The sequence below is a fragment of the Pantherophis guttatus genome, chromosome 2 (genome assembly GCF_059756535.1).
Source record: "Pantherophis guttatus breed Tessera chromosome 2, ASM5975653v1, whole genome shotgun sequence".
Lineage (NCBI taxonomy): Eukaryota > Metazoa > Chordata > Lepidosauria > Squamata > Colubridae > Pantherophis > Pantherophis guttatus.
Genome location: NC_142064.1, coordinates 72394229 through 72410801, shown reverse-complemented (window position 1 = coordinate 72410801; position 16573 = coordinate 72394229). Strand labels below are relative to the sequence as shown.

General features: G+C 38.2%; 1 protein-coding gene across 2 annotated transcripts in view; it reads right to left on the bottom strand.

Annotated features, from left to right (window-relative positions):
• The window catches only part of UHRF2 (ubiquitin like with PHD and ring finger domains 2), an 86449-nt gene that overhangs the window by 18224 nt on the left and 51652 nt on the right, over positions 1–16573 (bottom strand). For both annotated transcript variants that reach the window (XM_034410363.3, XM_034410364.3), the window contains exons 4-7: positions 11323–11541; positions 8484–8593; positions 6493–6679; positions 4430–4553 (exon numbers count right to left, since the gene is read on the bottom strand). In XM_034410363.3, the coding sequence (XP_034266254.1) occupies positions 4430–4553; positions 6493–6679; positions 8484–8593; positions 11323–11541 (640 nt within the window). The remainder of the gene's footprint in view (positions 1–4429; positions 4554–6492; positions 6680–8483; positions 8594–11322; positions 11542–16573) is intronic.

Here is a 16573-nt window from a genome sequence, read left to right as displayed (position 1 = left end):
CAGAATTCTCCAAGGCCGTTCTACCGATAGACTCATCAGATCAGCGAACCAGGGCCTCCTGGGCCAATGAGGAGCCAGGATGATCACCTCCATCTTTTCCTCCAACAGCTTCCTGGTGAATGCTGGAATCAGGGGAAGAGGAGGAAAGGCGTACAGAAGACGTGGAGGCCAAGGGGAACAGAAGGCATCTAGCCCTTCTGCTCCCTGTGTCCGGTATCTGCTAAAGAAGCTAGAAAGCTGGGAATTTTCCTGGAATGCAAACAGATCCAGGACCAGAGTCCCGTATTGATCCGATAGTTGTTGAAACAGCGAGGGATGTAACCGCCATTCCGCTTGATCCACTGTCTCCCTGCTGAGCCTGTCTGCCTGTACATTCAGAACCCCTGAGATGTGCTCGGCCTTCAATGACAGAAGGTGCCGCTCTGCCCAGAGACCCAGCTGACCTGCTTCTGCCTTGAGGGACCTGGAATGTGTCCCTCCTCGACGGTTGATGTGTGCTTTGGCTGTCACATTGTCTGTTAGGACTAACACGTGGCGACCAGAGATTGAGCCCGCGAAGGCTTTGAGAGCCAGATGAACCGCTCTGAGCTCCAGCCAATTGATCCTGTGGGTCAGGTCCCCTTGGGTCCACCTGCCCTGGGCTAGCATCTTTTGGCTGTGTGCTCCCCAACCGAAGAGGCTAGCGTAGGTCGTGATGGTGACTCGGACGGGTTCCTTAAACAGGCAACCCTTGTGGAGTGCTGTTGATGCCCACCACTGTAAGGAACGCCGCACATTTGATGGGAGTCTTACCTTGTCCTGAGTGTTGCTCCTGCCCGATCTTTGAAATGGCAATAGGAGCCATTGCAGTGTCCTGGCATGTAGTCGCGTCCATGGAACTATGGTGATGCATGACATCATTTTGCCAAGGAGCTGCGACAGGAGTGATAGAGGAACTGTCCTCATGGCCATAATGTTCTTGACTAGATGTTGTACACTGTCGTGCCTCTCCGGAGAGAGGGAGACTTGGCATGTTGTCGTATCTATTAGGGCTCCCAGATGGAGCAGATTGGTCATTGGAGAAAGGTGACTTCCTGTGGTTTATGGAGAAACCACGGTCCTGGACAGTTCTTATTGTGCGGTGCATAGATCCCTCTCCGCCTGATTGGCCGAAGAGGACTGGACTAAAATGTTGTCCAAATAGCATTGGACTCTTATTGGGACCGAGCGCAGATGGTCCATCAGAGCTGCCAAAATCTTTGTGAAGGCTCTTGGTGCTGATGAGAGGCCGAAGGGCATAGCCCTGTACTGATAATGTCTGTCTGAATAGGCAAAAGGAACTGTCTGTGTGCTGGTTTGATCAGAACATGAAGGTATGCTTCTGTTAAGTCTATTGAGGAGAGGAAGTCGCCCTCCTGCGTGCTATCTAGTATTGATTTGAGAGACTGCATTTTGAATTGTTTGAACTCCAGACACTGGTTCAGGTGCTTTAAATCTAAAATTGCCCTCCATCCCCCCAAATTCTTTTGGATCACAAATAGGATCAAATAGAATCCCTGTCTGTGCTGTTCTAGGGGAACTGGCTCAATCGCCTGGATTTCCAGCAAATGCTGGATTGCTTTCTCCATCAGGCGCAGCCTGGAAGAGTCCCTGGATATAGGGCAACTGAGAAAGAAGGTTGGGGGGAGAGAAATTCCAGCGCCAATCCTGATCTTATTGTGTTTAGAACCCATGTGTCTGAAGGTGTGGCCTCCCACTGTTGGAAATGGAGGCTGAGCCGACCAGTTATGAGTGGTGCGGTCCTGAGTCACTTTGCACGGTGGTAAGGACTTCCTGCCCCTTGAAAGGGCCGCTTGTCCTGAGGTTGATTTCGGCTCCTGAAGCCTGATCTGTCAGGTTGTCTCTTCTGTCGGTTAGGGTACTGTCATTGAAAGTGTTGATCGTCAGGGATCTGAAAGGACCGTTTCCTATAATAAGGGAAAGATCTGGGTTCCCCCTGTCGATAAAGGAAAGGCATGGCTTTGCCCTTGCCTCTGGTGTCCACTAGGATGGGATCCAGACTTTCTCCAAATAATTTGTCACCCGTAAAGGGAGTTGAGGCTAATTTCCATTTGTTTTTATTGTCGGCCTGCCAGTGTTTAAGCCAGAACAGGTGATGAGTGGCAATTGATGATGCTATGGACCGTGAAGCGAACTTAGCCACATTCAATGTTGCATCAGCTGAGAACTCAGCAGCCGCAATTAATTTATTTATATCTTGGTGTACAGATCTTCTGGTGGAATGCATTCCTGCAGCTGGCGAAGCCAGACCAAGGAGGCGCAATTAAAGAATGAAGCCGAAGTGGCAGGCTTTACTGCCCAAGCAGCCGTCTGATGGGACTTACGAAATGACACCTCAGTTTTCTTGTCATCAGGTCTCAGACAGTCCATTGCATCTGTTGGAATCAGAGCAACCGATGTCAGTGCTGCCACTGGCTTGTCCACCGTGGGTACCTGCAAAATGTCAGCCAAATCTGGAGCTATATTGTATAGCTTTTGTTCAGTTCTGGAAGAGGGTAGTCCTGCCCCTGGATTATGCCATTGCCGTTTAACTATGTCTAAAAATAGTTTGGGCGATGGTACCACCTCAGCCTCAACTGCTGGCTCTGTAAAGAGCAAATGACCAGAACCCCCTGGGTTGGGGTCAGGTTCTGTGACTGTCTCAGACTCCATGCTTGTAATGGATATGGCTTTGCGAAGCAAGGGTTTTAAAAGATCCAGCTTGAAAAGGCCTGTAAAGGGGGAAGGTTCTGAATCTTTCCCTTCATCCTCAGAAAGGGCCATCAGGTCCTTTTCCTCAGCCAAGGAGTCTCCACTTCTAATTGAATGAGCCACAGATGGAATACTTTGAGGCACTATCCAATTCTCTTGCAGATTAGATTGCAAGCCTGGAGGCTGATGGATTGGAACCCCTGGAGAAGGTTGGTCCCTTTGTTGTAAACCAATAGCTATTCCTTGAGTAATAGTCTTAGAAATCAGTTGCTGCAACTGTGCAGGCATTGCTAACATAGTTTCTTCCTGTGGGTGGATCCCCGCTGCAGTCGGAGTAAAGGAAGTCCTGGGGCCTGAGGTGGATAACTGTGGAAACATTGTTGCAGGCAAATTGGGATTTGCAAATGCAAAGGCCTCTGCCCTATCCAAAACCTCTCCTAAGGTAGGAGAGGAGGGCTCCCTGGCGCCCTCTGGCAACCAGACCTCATAAGAGGCAGGCTGCAATTGAGCTGGATCATTTGTGGGATCCAATGGCTCCTGAGGGCGGAAAAATTCTGTCCCTCCTCTGGGGTTTTCACTTCACTCCTGGCTTTCTTTAGCCTTCTGGAGCTTAGCCAACTCTCTTTCCAAGGCCTTTTGACACCTTTCTGCATCTTTTTCGGCCAATTTGGAGCTCTTCTTGCCACTTGAAGTGGCTGCCTGGTAGTTGCCCCTTTGGCTGAAGCTCTCTGGCTGTAAGCCCCTTGTTTTTGGCCCGGGAAGGAAGTAGGGCACGCCCTCTTGTCCCCTTTCTGAGCCTGCTGGCTGGTGGAAGGCGTACGCGACGCCATTACCCCCGTTTAATAAAGGCAAGCCGCTTGCGAAGAGCTGAGGCTGCTGCGGCTCTAATTAGCATTCCCACGCACTCCCGCCGCTTCACAGTGTGCCCAAGCAATCTGGGCAGGGATTGATTCCTCCTCCGCTGTCTGGCAGGAATGCCTGGCCCCCCGGCTCTGATTGATGCCACTGAGGCCCTACCGCTGCCGTGTGGTGGCGGAAACTTCGGCTTTGAAGCCGGAACGAGACCGCTAGCCAGGACACCAGCTAGCGGTCTGATCACTGAAGCGATCTTCCAATTAATTATTATTGTCAATCTCACGATTAGATGATCACAGAAAAAAAAAGGCGAAGCCGCTCTTCGATCACATCTGTTTGCAATGCAGATTGAGCTGAACTGGGGAAGCACCAGGTGAGGGAGGAGTGACCAGGAATGCAAATGAAGATCACGTGCTCAGTCTACATGCAGAACATAGAGCTACTACCCATTCTGGATGCTCTCGATCCAGCTCTAGGGAGAAAAAAAGCAGACTCTAAAGCATCATTAGTTTCAACTCCTATTCATGATTTCAATTCCATACTATGTTTACTAAAAATTATATTTTAGTATGATGTTTAAACTGAATCAAAAATGTTATGTTTGAGATGGGTGAAGTAGCAGCTAATAGTGACTTCAGGTAACTTGTCTTGAGTTTTTGTTTCTGGGGTTTATTTTATGTGGGAATTACATTTCATACTTGGATTATGAAGCTATGGAAGACATTAAGAAACAGTTATTTTTTAAAACATTTTTTAGATTCTTGAAACTGTTTGAAGTTTGTAAGTGAGGAAATAAATAAATGTTTAGAGAGAATACATACAAAGGTATCTAAATGTTATTTACCTTGCCCCAATCACGTTGGCTGTCAGTGTAGGCAGATGGCATCTTTGCTTTCTTTTTGCTTTGTTTGAGCTTTTCCCCAGCTTTTACAACTTCGTTAGAATCATTTTTACAGGAAGGACAATACCTAGAATATTAATTATTTTAAAATCTATTAAACTATAAATAAAATACAAATAATGCCAATATATGAATTTTATGCAATATGCATCTGAAACACAACCCCTTGTGGGTTTATATTTCATGTTTACATTTCTTAAAACTTCTTGTAAACCCCTTTCTTCTTTTAATGCTATGGTTATTGTTTATTTATTGCATTTTTCGTTCATGGTGGCTATAATTTTATCACCATAGTAGCATGTAACAGAGATTAGATTTGCAAATTGACTCAAAATCATCCAGCAAACTTCATAACTAATTAAACCTCCAACGACTCAGTTCAAGAACTACAGTAGATAATTTGGCTTATGATGACAGTTGGGACTGGAATTTCTACCACTAACTGATGCAGTCATAAAGAGTGACCAGATCACTTAATGTTGGCAATATCGCCAGTGTCTGTTGCCTTCATTAACTGAAGCCTACGGTTCTTACATGAGGGAACTTCCTGCTGGCTTCCATAACCAAAGTCAGTGAGGAAGCCAACGAAAAGTTGCAAGTCCTAGACTGGCAGCCAGGTAGGTGGCTAATAGCAATAGCACTTAGACTTATATACTGCTTCACAGTGCAAACTTATCCCAGTGACTTGCGACCTTTTCCTGACAGATTCCCCACTGACTTTCTGGGGAAGCTGCTAGAGTAGGTAACAGATGGCAACCATGTGATCATGGGGCACTGCAACCTGTCATTCATGCAAACTTGTTGCCAAGCACCTAGACTGCAATCATGTCATCACAGGGGAGCATTTCCTCCAATATATTAGGTGGGGCTGTTCTTCTAATCATACCATATATTTCTCCCAAAATATTGTATGAGGGGTTTGATCTTGAAATAAACAGGGCAAAATTAGACATAATTCGCTGCTTCTCTCTTGGCTTTAAACTTGGATTTGACACTGTGTTCTATAAAATGCAAAATTAAACCATGATCCCATGTTATTATCATTACAGCATGTAAGAAAAAAAAAACAAATTAGGACAAGTCTGATATATTTCTCCAATGTAGGAATTATATGAGGGAAGCTGTGATAATTACTCTCTCCTGCAGCTGCAGGTTTAGGATAAGCATCTGAATATCACATTTGGTAGCAGCTGGCTAAGTGAACAATATAACAATTACACTGTCCAAGATAATTAAGCCTTGATTTTGAGCAAGAACTGTTAAATGATAGTTACCCTAATAGGCAGGTTTTATGCTCAACAACTCCTGGATATTCTCTACAATAAGCAGAAGAACAAAAAAACCTACTATCTCAGCAAATACTTGCAAAATTCTTCATTCTACAAAAATTGTATGATATTCCAAATTTAGCTTCTAAAGACTGTAATTCCTAAAAGACTACAATTATTTTGAATTTCTGAACATTTGGAATGAACTGCAAACAATCTCCTGGTAAACACAGTTTCTATTTGGTTCCTGTCAGAAGTAGCTAAGTAAATCACAGAGCTGAAGGTTATGAACAAACGAACTCTTTCAATTCTGAGTAGAATTGCTTTACAACAGGGTAAAGCAAAGATTTGAATTTTCACATCTATAAATTACAAGAAACAGGAGCAATCAACTTACTATACAATAAGCTTATGGTTACTATACAATGGTTTCAATATCTAATATCACAAACAAGATGAACTCCAAAAATTTCTGAAGCTAAAAGCTTAAACGTTTATAAATGAGGGTTTCATCTGGTGTTTAAAGTGTATAGGAAAAATGATTTTTCCCATTCTTTTAGCACTAGAAACACTATTAGAAATAACAGCCTCTATGAATTTTAATTGTGTCTGTTTGTCTGTCTGTCTGTGTCTCTGTCTGTCTGCCACTCTCTCTCTCTCTCTCTCTCTCTCTCTCTCTGTGTGTGTGTGTGTGTGTGTGTGTGTGTGTGTGTGTGTGTGTGTGTGTGTGTTTCTTACCAGTCCTCATCTTCTGGTATTTTGCTTAGTGGTGGGTTCAGGCAATATATGTGGTAAGCCATATTACACTCATCACAGAGAAGTTGCATGTGTGCATCCTGTTTTCCCCCACATAAATAACAAGAACAAAATCGGCATTCTTTATCTGGGTCAGCTCTGCAATGTTTACATTCAGGACCACTCTTCCCTGCAAAGAAGAAAAGAAAGAAAGAGCAAAGGAAATAAGATGATTAAAAAGGGTCTTGAACACCAGCTGCACAGAAAATTAATTATATAAACCAACAAATATTGAAAATATTAATACACATGTATGAGTCCAGATTCTTAAAATCTTTTTTGCTTCTGAAAAAGCAAATACAATGATTCCCTAGCTTGGCTTCCTGTGGTGACAGCCACCAGGAAAACAAATTTAAAAGCAAGCAATTGCAAGCTACCACACAGTCATTCATTCAAGATCATGAACTATGAAGTGTTTACCATTTGTTACTGGACAGAATACATTTGCGCAGAGAGATGGATCACACATTTTTAATGTCTTGATGCACATAAATACAAAGTCAGACAAAAAGTTATCATATTGCTAAAAATGCATATTGTCTTACTAATTTCCTGTAGAAAATGCCTGTAGAAAAATTTTAAACTACAGGGACACATGGTCCAATATATATAAAGCAAGCAAAGAACCCAGGCTTCTGTAGAGATGAAAAATCAATACTGGAAGACTAGGTAAAACTTGCCTTCCAGTAAGGGATCTTGATAACTTATGACAATTGGATCTGTAAACCTGTAAACATGGCAGAGAAGTGTTAGTCACTAGACTGCTGCTGGTGCATAACTGCTTCTTTAGGTGGCAATTCAGTTCAGCCATCTGAATTCCTTGCATTTGTGGTTTTATACTGGCGAAGAAAGAATATCTTCCTCTTGATTTCAACCAGTATCTGGTCTAAGGAGACACTAAAAGGCCTCTTTCTTTGAAGTAACTGGAAGATAATACTGACTTAGGAGGCACCAAGATAGAAACCAGGAGACTGTTGAGTTCTAATCCTGAAAGCTGGCTAGGTAACTTTGGATCACTCTCTCTGCTCAGTCTGACTCACCTCACAAGGTTGATGTGGGGAAAATAGGAGAAGAATATTAGGTATTTATTATTATTAGATTTTTATCCCACCTTTATTTTTTTATATAAATAATTTGAGGCAACCAACATACCTAATCTTTGCTCCTCGTTTTTCCCACAACAAGCCTGTGAATGGGTTGGGCTGAGACAAAATGTCTGGCCCAAAGTCCCCCAGCCACCTTTTATGCCTAAAGTGGGACTAGAAATCACAGTCTCCTCTTGATTTGCCTGATGCTTTAACCACCAGACCAAACGGATTCCTTTGAAGCTGCTGCCTGGAAAGTCAAATCACATTGAAGTTCCTGGTAGACAGTTTTTCATCTATCTAAAATCTGTTTCCTTCCTCACTAAGGACCTGGGGAAAAGATGGTTCTTTGGGCAAGTGGAAGAGAGCTACTCGGGCTCTTGATTATGTCTCCTAGAAAAACGTCTGTTGAAGAAAGGCTGCCCAAGCCATCTGAGCATTCTTTCAATATGTCCTCTTCCTCCTATAATTTCTTTTCTTTCCTATAAATTCAATCAAGCAGTAATTTACTACAGTAATCAGGACTGAAGAAAGGTCGTTAAGATTACTGTCTAGTGCCACCTTGGGCCTATAAAAGACAATTATTAGCAAAAGAGGTTGGCTGAATAAGCAGAGTTTAAATATATGGCAGTGACAGTATAAATGTGCAAACCTTTGCAGACAATAAATCATTGTCTTTTGATTTTCTCTACATATATCTTTCTCTACAAATATCTAAAATCACACTGTAATATAAAGTTATTTCTATGAATTGTATATGTATTTGAACAATATATTAATCAAATATATTTCTTTTAATATGTTTAAAATACTATTCAAAAATGGGAAACCTTTCATAGGCAGACCTACTTTTGAACTCTCCATCTGCAAATGTCAATGGATATGCTCCTGGTTTTTCAATCTTGTATATTTCTTCTATAAAACGTAGTTTGCAATCATTTATTACATCTTCTGGGCCCCTGAAAATTAAAATATTCAACTCAATTTCTCTCCATCTAATTTTAATGCTATCCAATTGAATACAACATGAAATTACTGTGCAAGTATACATTATATGCTTGAATAAGATTCACGGACTAAACTAAAAACTAAATAAAAGCATGCTTCAAACTCAATTCTGAAATAGCAATATTATTATATTAATCCAGAAAATATTCACTAATATTCAGAGAAAAGCAAATAATGCATGTACTTGAAATATCATACTATAACATTAACAATTTACATATTAATAACTATATTAAGAAAAAAATCACAAATAGCCAATACTATCAACCAATAAAGGCACAACCAACCTAAATTTTATTTTCATTTTGCCATATATATTTAATGATCAATAAAGAAATAAATACAACCATGGAAAGCACTTTCAAATAAACTCATATGATGCCAATAGAAATGGAACCAAGTAAAGAAGGATACTAATATCCTTCAGGGCATATATTTTTAAAGAGCCAAGAATAAAACATATTTAGAAATCAGGGGAAATCAAAGAAAAAAGATTAAGGAAACAAGATGTTAACTGATCGGCTGACATCTAAATCAGAACCGTGAAATTAAACGACGAAGATTTATAGTGATTTATAGTGAACAAGCAAAATATGTTCATTTATTTCAGTGTAATTAAATGGACAAGCATATTCAACTCTAGCAGGAAATACTCTTTTTATATTTTCAGAACATAATACTGGAGAGTAGTTTAATTAATGAAATATAACTTCTAGTTAGCCTTCCTGTCACTATATAATATTGCAAGAGTTCCATACAGAGAAACATAAGGTTAACAATCTAACTTGCTTAATTTTTCATCTTCAAAACTCAATGTTTTGTTGAAAACAAAGCAAAAAACAAAACAAGAGTCCCCTGCATTAATCACATCCCTTCACATATATTCCTTATTAGTATCTTATGCTGCTTTATGGGCAAAGCTACATATTCAAATCTAGTTTTTATCATGAATTGCCACACATTACTTAAAACAGATTGCCAGCAATAAAATTTGCCTAAATTTGAAATATACTTCATACTTTTCCTTATGAAATACCTGTAATGGCTTCATCATTTAGCGTTTTTTAATGATTGAAATAGTAACTGTAAATGATTTCTTTTACTTTATTTATTCATTTATTTCATATAGCTGCTCACCTGCAAATTGAAGCATCAATTAGGTGGGCAAAAATGACAAGTAAATACATCAAGATTTATAATATAACTCAAATGTAAATTGCTTTTAGATTTTCTTCAGTATTACCAAGCATTAGCTTTATACACTTCCGGGAACAAAGGACTGGAGGTGTTTCCATGAAGAAAACTTATGAAGAACTTCATCTTTTCTAATGTATTCAGAGAGATACTCAGAGTCTTCTGATGTAAGAGAAAATAAATTATTTAAGGTTTAACTGTGCTGCTTTTCCCTATTATCCATTTTTTTGCAAATGTGTTCATATTTATTATTCTTTCTGATTTTACAGCAGGGCTCTTCTCTTTCAGGATATTGGCAGTCCTCTGCTACCACAATGAAAATAGTATATTGCCAAAATATTTCATTCCGCAGGATTATGAGAAATGCTGAAATAAGCGTAATCTGAGGGAAAGACAACTAATGAGCTGGTGACTTGTTTCAGCTGTCTCAAAAGCTTGTTGCAAAGTGGAAAAAACATTTAAGTTGAGGAGAAAGGGGAAGAGCACATACATCCACCACCTCCTCTTGTCTCTTGTCCAAACATAACATTGCTCTGCTAATTCAGCCACTTTTTTCTGTGCTGAGTAATTTCTCTTTTCTCACCAAGTTCAATTCTGAGACCTAAGTCTACTTCGCATTTGGGAACACTGATTAACTATATAAAAAGAGAATGCTTCCTTCTGGAAGGCAAAAATTACCACAGTGAAGTATCCATTTGCATACTCTTTTATTTCCAAAAAGCCAAAATGACCTGGCAAATCAGAAGCATAACATGGTTGAAATGTTGCTTCTTGCTATGTCCCTGAAAGACAGAAATCACTACAATACTGTCATATTTCTGGTGTATCGTTTCCTTTTGTAATTTCGTATTTCTAAAAACCAAAATCTAAGCATCTTAATTTCTATGTAAATTGAATTAATGTGTCCATGGTGCTACAAAACCAGACCTATAGTTATGAAAAAAAAAATAGGCTATGATTTATGTTCAGTAAGCCAATCATGTAAGTAATGTATGCAATGTAAAGTAAGCCAATAATGAGCTCAACAGAATTTTCTGCTGAGCAGATTTCTCCAGAATTGTAGTTTATGTATTTCAAACAATGGTTCGAAAGAGAACAACGTGAGTGAAAGCATGATATAGTAGTTAAGGTGTTGACCCAGAGGCAGAAAGACCCAGGTTTTAGTCCACTCCCAGCCACAGAGATGCATTGGATGACTTTGGGCAAGTGACTCTCTCGTTATCCAATGTACCTCAAAAGTTATTGTTCTGGGGAAAAAAATGGGAGGATAGAGCACTATGTATGCTGTCTTGAGTTCCAAAATGAAAGTAGGGATATAAATCTAATATTAGAAAGACAGAGCAGTATTGTGTTTAACTTCTTACTATAAAAAAAATAACATTGAAAGAAATTACAGGTTTTGTGCTATACTGAAAGGTTTTATTTACAGAATATACATTTTATTAAAAATGTAGATAGACTGCAATATCAATCAATAAAATCTTACCCCAGCATAATTTTGGCATAGGCCTCTTTGTTAGTCCTTGAAATTTCCCTCAAAGAGGTAATTTCTGCATCAAACCAGAATCCTCTTTCTTCTGGGCTCTCTACGTTGTAATTAACCATCACCTTATCACCTACATGTAATTCATTCCACTTCAAAATAGTTCTTGCTCGAGGCCGCAGATTACGGACAATCATTTCCACAATGCCACTTTCTGGGTATCTTGAAGAAAGAATGAAAACAAAAGTTGTAATAACCTCAATATCATAATGCGATTTCTTAGCCATCTATATAATACAAGAGTATAACACCCTTACAAATCAAGTCCATAATGTATGGGAACCTGCTTTGAAATACAGCAGAATTTTACTGTCAATGTGAAAAGTGTTCCCTAAAGACCATTAATGCAAATGAAGGATTGTGAAGATGCTTAAAGAATCTCTCAGTGGTGGTTTTATATTTAAAAATTATGAGACACACTGATGGGACTGAACTGGCTTTTAACTATAACACATAATATAAATATCACTGGGACATCAATATAACTCATTGACAGAAAAATGCTTTTATTTTCTCAATGTGACTATAAAGAAGTGAGCATAAATCTGAATAACTATCTTATTTTGAGATACATAGAAGAACAATAGATTCACTCCAGTTCTAAAAATGTAATTGTAAATAACCCTACTAATTTCAGTAAAACATAAGATTTAGAATTTCAGCGTTGTTTCAGTTTCCATAAATTATGATAACAAAAGATCTCAAGAGGCATCTAAGGCTGCAATTAATGTGTCAATAGTCTAGGCTAATATTGAGAGACTTTAGATAGACGTTTTTACATGTAAAAACAATTACAAGTTTCAAATTTCAAATATATATCCATATCACATCATTAATAGTTATCAAAATGATTACAGCTTTAGTAGATTTCTGTTCTAAGAGATAGAAAACCAAAATCATTTGGCTGCATGAATTTAGTTGTACAACTACTTATAAAAACAGGTTGAATATATTTTTGAAAACTTATCTCTGTATCAGTAAAACAAACAAACAAGATCTACTTATATAGAAAGGGAGCAACTGTTTCTCCACATTCTATGTTGCAGATTAACACTCATGATTATGTCATACAATCACATTTATCTCTGGTTATATCAGTTATCAAAAAAGGCTTTTATAAAAAAATGAAATACAACATCACTGGAATTAAATATCTAACCACTGAAATTTCCTAGAATTCTATACTTCAGTAAACAACTTTTATAATGATGCATTTATATAAAACAAACATGGGGATCTTTTAGCCCATTGGCCACTGTATTTTCCATCCATTCATCCATCCGCTCTACTCAATAACTTTCTTCCTATAGTTCATATTTAGAAGATGAGCTACTTTCATACCAACAGCATGAAAAAAGCTGCTCATGTAAGGAAAAACTCTTTTCTTGCAACAAGGAGAGTTCTAATTCCTTTCTCTATAATAAAGAAACTTGATTTCTCATCTTTTCCATTTGTATTAAACAGAAAATCAGTAAAGCATACACAGCAGAATGGAATGTGATTATGCCTCCAGGAAAACAGATCCTGTGTCCCACAATCAAAGTAGGCCTTGGATGTAAAAACCATACAAAATGTAACTCATACACTGATTTAAAGCAATTCATCAATAGGCAGAAACTAATCTAAATTCTACATTTCTGCATGCCAAGTAGCAATTTAAAAAGTGCACAATGGGGGTAAAAATCTGAATAAAGTATGCATAGCTCATACTAATGACTTTGAAATCTCACGATACTAAGGAATTTTTAATCTAGGTGAAAGATAAAAATGTGGAATCTAATGAAAATTGTATTTATTCAGATGAGTTACATACTTTCTCAAATGCCTTGGGGCAGCGTACACATAGAACAATAAACAAAATATATTTATCATAAAATGTAACATTAATACAAACATTCCAAGCTATCATATCAAAGAGGTAATCACATTGGACAGGAACTCAAAACCCTATGTCTGGGGAAAGGAGGGATGTCAGGTCTTTAGAAAAGATAGGTTGGGGTTGGGGTTACCCAAACCTCAGGGTAATGTTCCATAGGACATACACAATGACAGAATGGCATTTTTAAGAGATGTCAACTTTGTTGGATCTTATCACTTGAGCTCACTCACTCACTTATCATCAAGTGAGCAGAGTTGCAAATAATTCAGCCTTGTGCATGAAGGGTTTTAATGGTGAATAACCAGCACTCTGAATTCCACCCAGAAGCCCACCAGCAATCCATGTAGCTCACAAAAGTAGAGATGCATAACTACTCATGTAGCTACAATCTGGGTTAGGTGCAGCCTTCAAGAACAGCCTTGGAATGTAGGTTGCTATAATCCAAATAAGAGATGACTAACACATTGAGTGAGTAGGGCCTCTCAATCCAGGAAAGGGCACAAACAATGCACTAAATAAAAAGCGTAGAGGACAGAATGAAAGGCATTGAAGAATAGAGGAAAAACTGCTCTCCGGGCAATTGTCACATCTTCAGTCTGGAACAAGAATATAGCTTAGCATAAATAAATGTTTCCAACAAGCCCTAGTTCACACAAAAAATATAGGAAGGGGTAAAGCAAGCACATTCAGGCTTTAAAGATTATGTTGCTATAGTTTTACAATAAAAACACTACTGATCTACGTGACAGTAATCTGATCTACCTTGAAGGTCTGACAGAATGGTACAAAAGTCATTCAAGTCATGGCTACCACCTGTTCTACAAGCCCTTTCAGAAAATCTTCACTTCCAGGAAGTTTCAAAATCTAGAACCAGGTGTACATTTGTTTCTGTCCATCTATGGCCCCACAGCCTCCAATTACTGACTGGGAACCTTAATGGCATCATTTGGCAGCAAGAGGTTGGGTATCATCAGCATACTGCTCTGTTTAATTCCAGGCCAATAGATGACCCAATGGATTTCTACTGATATCATCATCATCATCATCATCATCATCATCATCATCATAGCTATTGTCTATCTACTGCAGGATGAAAAACTTTTTCACATGTTTCCAACCAATATGGTTTTGAGCTTTCTTTCACCAATTGGGCCCAAAATACTTGTGAATGTTATAAGAGTGGAGAAAGAAGTACTGAGGTACCTCACAAATCAAGAGTTCGATCTCTCCCTATCTCCAACACTAACTGGAACTGATCCTGGAAGAAAAACTACCACAAAATCATATCTTCACTTCCAACCCCCTGAGCTGGTTCAGAAGCATACCATGATTGGTGGTAATAAAGGCACTGAGAAATCAAAGACAACTAGGATAGATGCACTATTTTCATTCCAGTTCTACTAGGGATCATCCAGAAGTACAATCAATGTCATCTGATACTATATCTAAGCCTATAGGATTCAATCTCCTATATCTGGAGACTGAAAGGTCTCCAGATAATCTATTTCCAGATAATCTGCTGACAGACCACTTTCTCAATAATCTTGCCCCAAAAGAGAGGGTTAAATATAGGACAGAAATTATCCAACACTATTAGATCCAGAGATCTAAAGAAGGAGCAGACCACTAACCAGGGTGGATTTGATTTAAATCAAGTCGATTTAAATCATGATTTAAATCACTAGTAAAAAGGCTTGATTTAAATCAACTCGATTTAAATCAAAATTTTTAAAGAGCAACTGTCATCTCTGTCCCAGAGAGGCTCCTCCTCTGACCAACTGTTGACTCACCAACAGTCCCAATATTGCAGAATATACAGCCTCATGCTACATACCTAAGCTCCATTTCATGCTGAATAAACTAAATTATTAATGTAGTTTAAATAGATTTTTACTCCAAAAGCATTTTATTAAAATAAATTTGATAAAAATAAAAAAAATCCATTAAAAAAATCATTGATTTTAATCCACCCTGCCACTAATTCCTTAAGAAAAGGTGAAATTGCCTTTTACTCAAGGATGAATTTCCCACAACCACCATTATATCCAATCATATATCATCTCCTAGAATCGTTCCCGAGTCATCATCATCCAACCTGGAAAATCTCAAGCAAAACATCTTCTAGTCTCTGAAACCTTCAAAATGCAAAAGTCACCAACTTCTTTATAAAATAAGACACAGGAAGCATTATTTTTTTCCATGCATGAAGCAGAACCGTATTCTCTCCCTATATCTCTCAGCAGGGAAATAAGCCTGTTATTTATATAAAAAATTCTGTTCCAATTTTCTAGTTTTCATGTATTATTCAGTGGAAGTTCTTTCTCTGGCAAGGCTTCACACATTTGATAGCACTGGGTGGAGAGAAGTGCAATATAGTTCCAGTGAGGAGAGATACTGTAAGTTTCGTCACTCTGCTGTTTGGAATAATGGTGGCCAAAATAAGAACTAGACAAAAGGCATTGTTTCATATTACAATCTAGGTACCAGTAGAAATTCAAGTGAAGAATGAAAATTAAAACCAAGGGTTGCATTTCTTTCTTGATTTTTTTTGTTTTTATTTTTAAAATACTTAAAAATCTGACCTCTTGCAATTATATTTTTTGTGACAATGTTTAAAACATTCACACGCATAAATCAAAGGAAAAGAAAAATAGTAGTACAATAAGCACTTTTTCCTATGCTACTAGCAAAGAAAGAAGCATAATACTCTTCATATAATCATAATCTTTATCCACTATTTAGTACAGTAACATGGATAGTAACTAATCTCAGGCCCTCATCATATATGAGCAATGTATATCACCTGAACTGAACTCTAAACTGTTTACCAAAGTGAAAGAGACTGCAACAATGCATTTCAATAAGTAAGAGGATGTAATAAACACCAACTCAAATTTCAGACCACTAACAAAATTATTCATTTATCTTCCAACTACCATTTGCTTGTATTATACATTGTTCTAAAGAAACAAATGTCAGAGTTATCTGGAAGAATATAAAGACAATTTACAGAAGATAAACACAAAGCTGTGAGAAAAAATATTGTATTTGTACTGGGATTACATATCAGCTAGCCAAAATTCAGCATCTAAAATCTGTAAGAGAGATAATTGTGTTTTATAGTAGAATAAAACATTATATTTATTTTCACCCATGCTAAATTAAGGAAATTATCATGGGAGAAAGTGCTATAAAAATCAAGCTATGTTAAAATTAGTGGATTGGAAGGGATAGCTGAGCATAATGTTCCTTTCATTTAAACCACAGATTGAAAAATGAAAAAATCCCTTTCTTCCCATGTAAAAAATGTAGCTT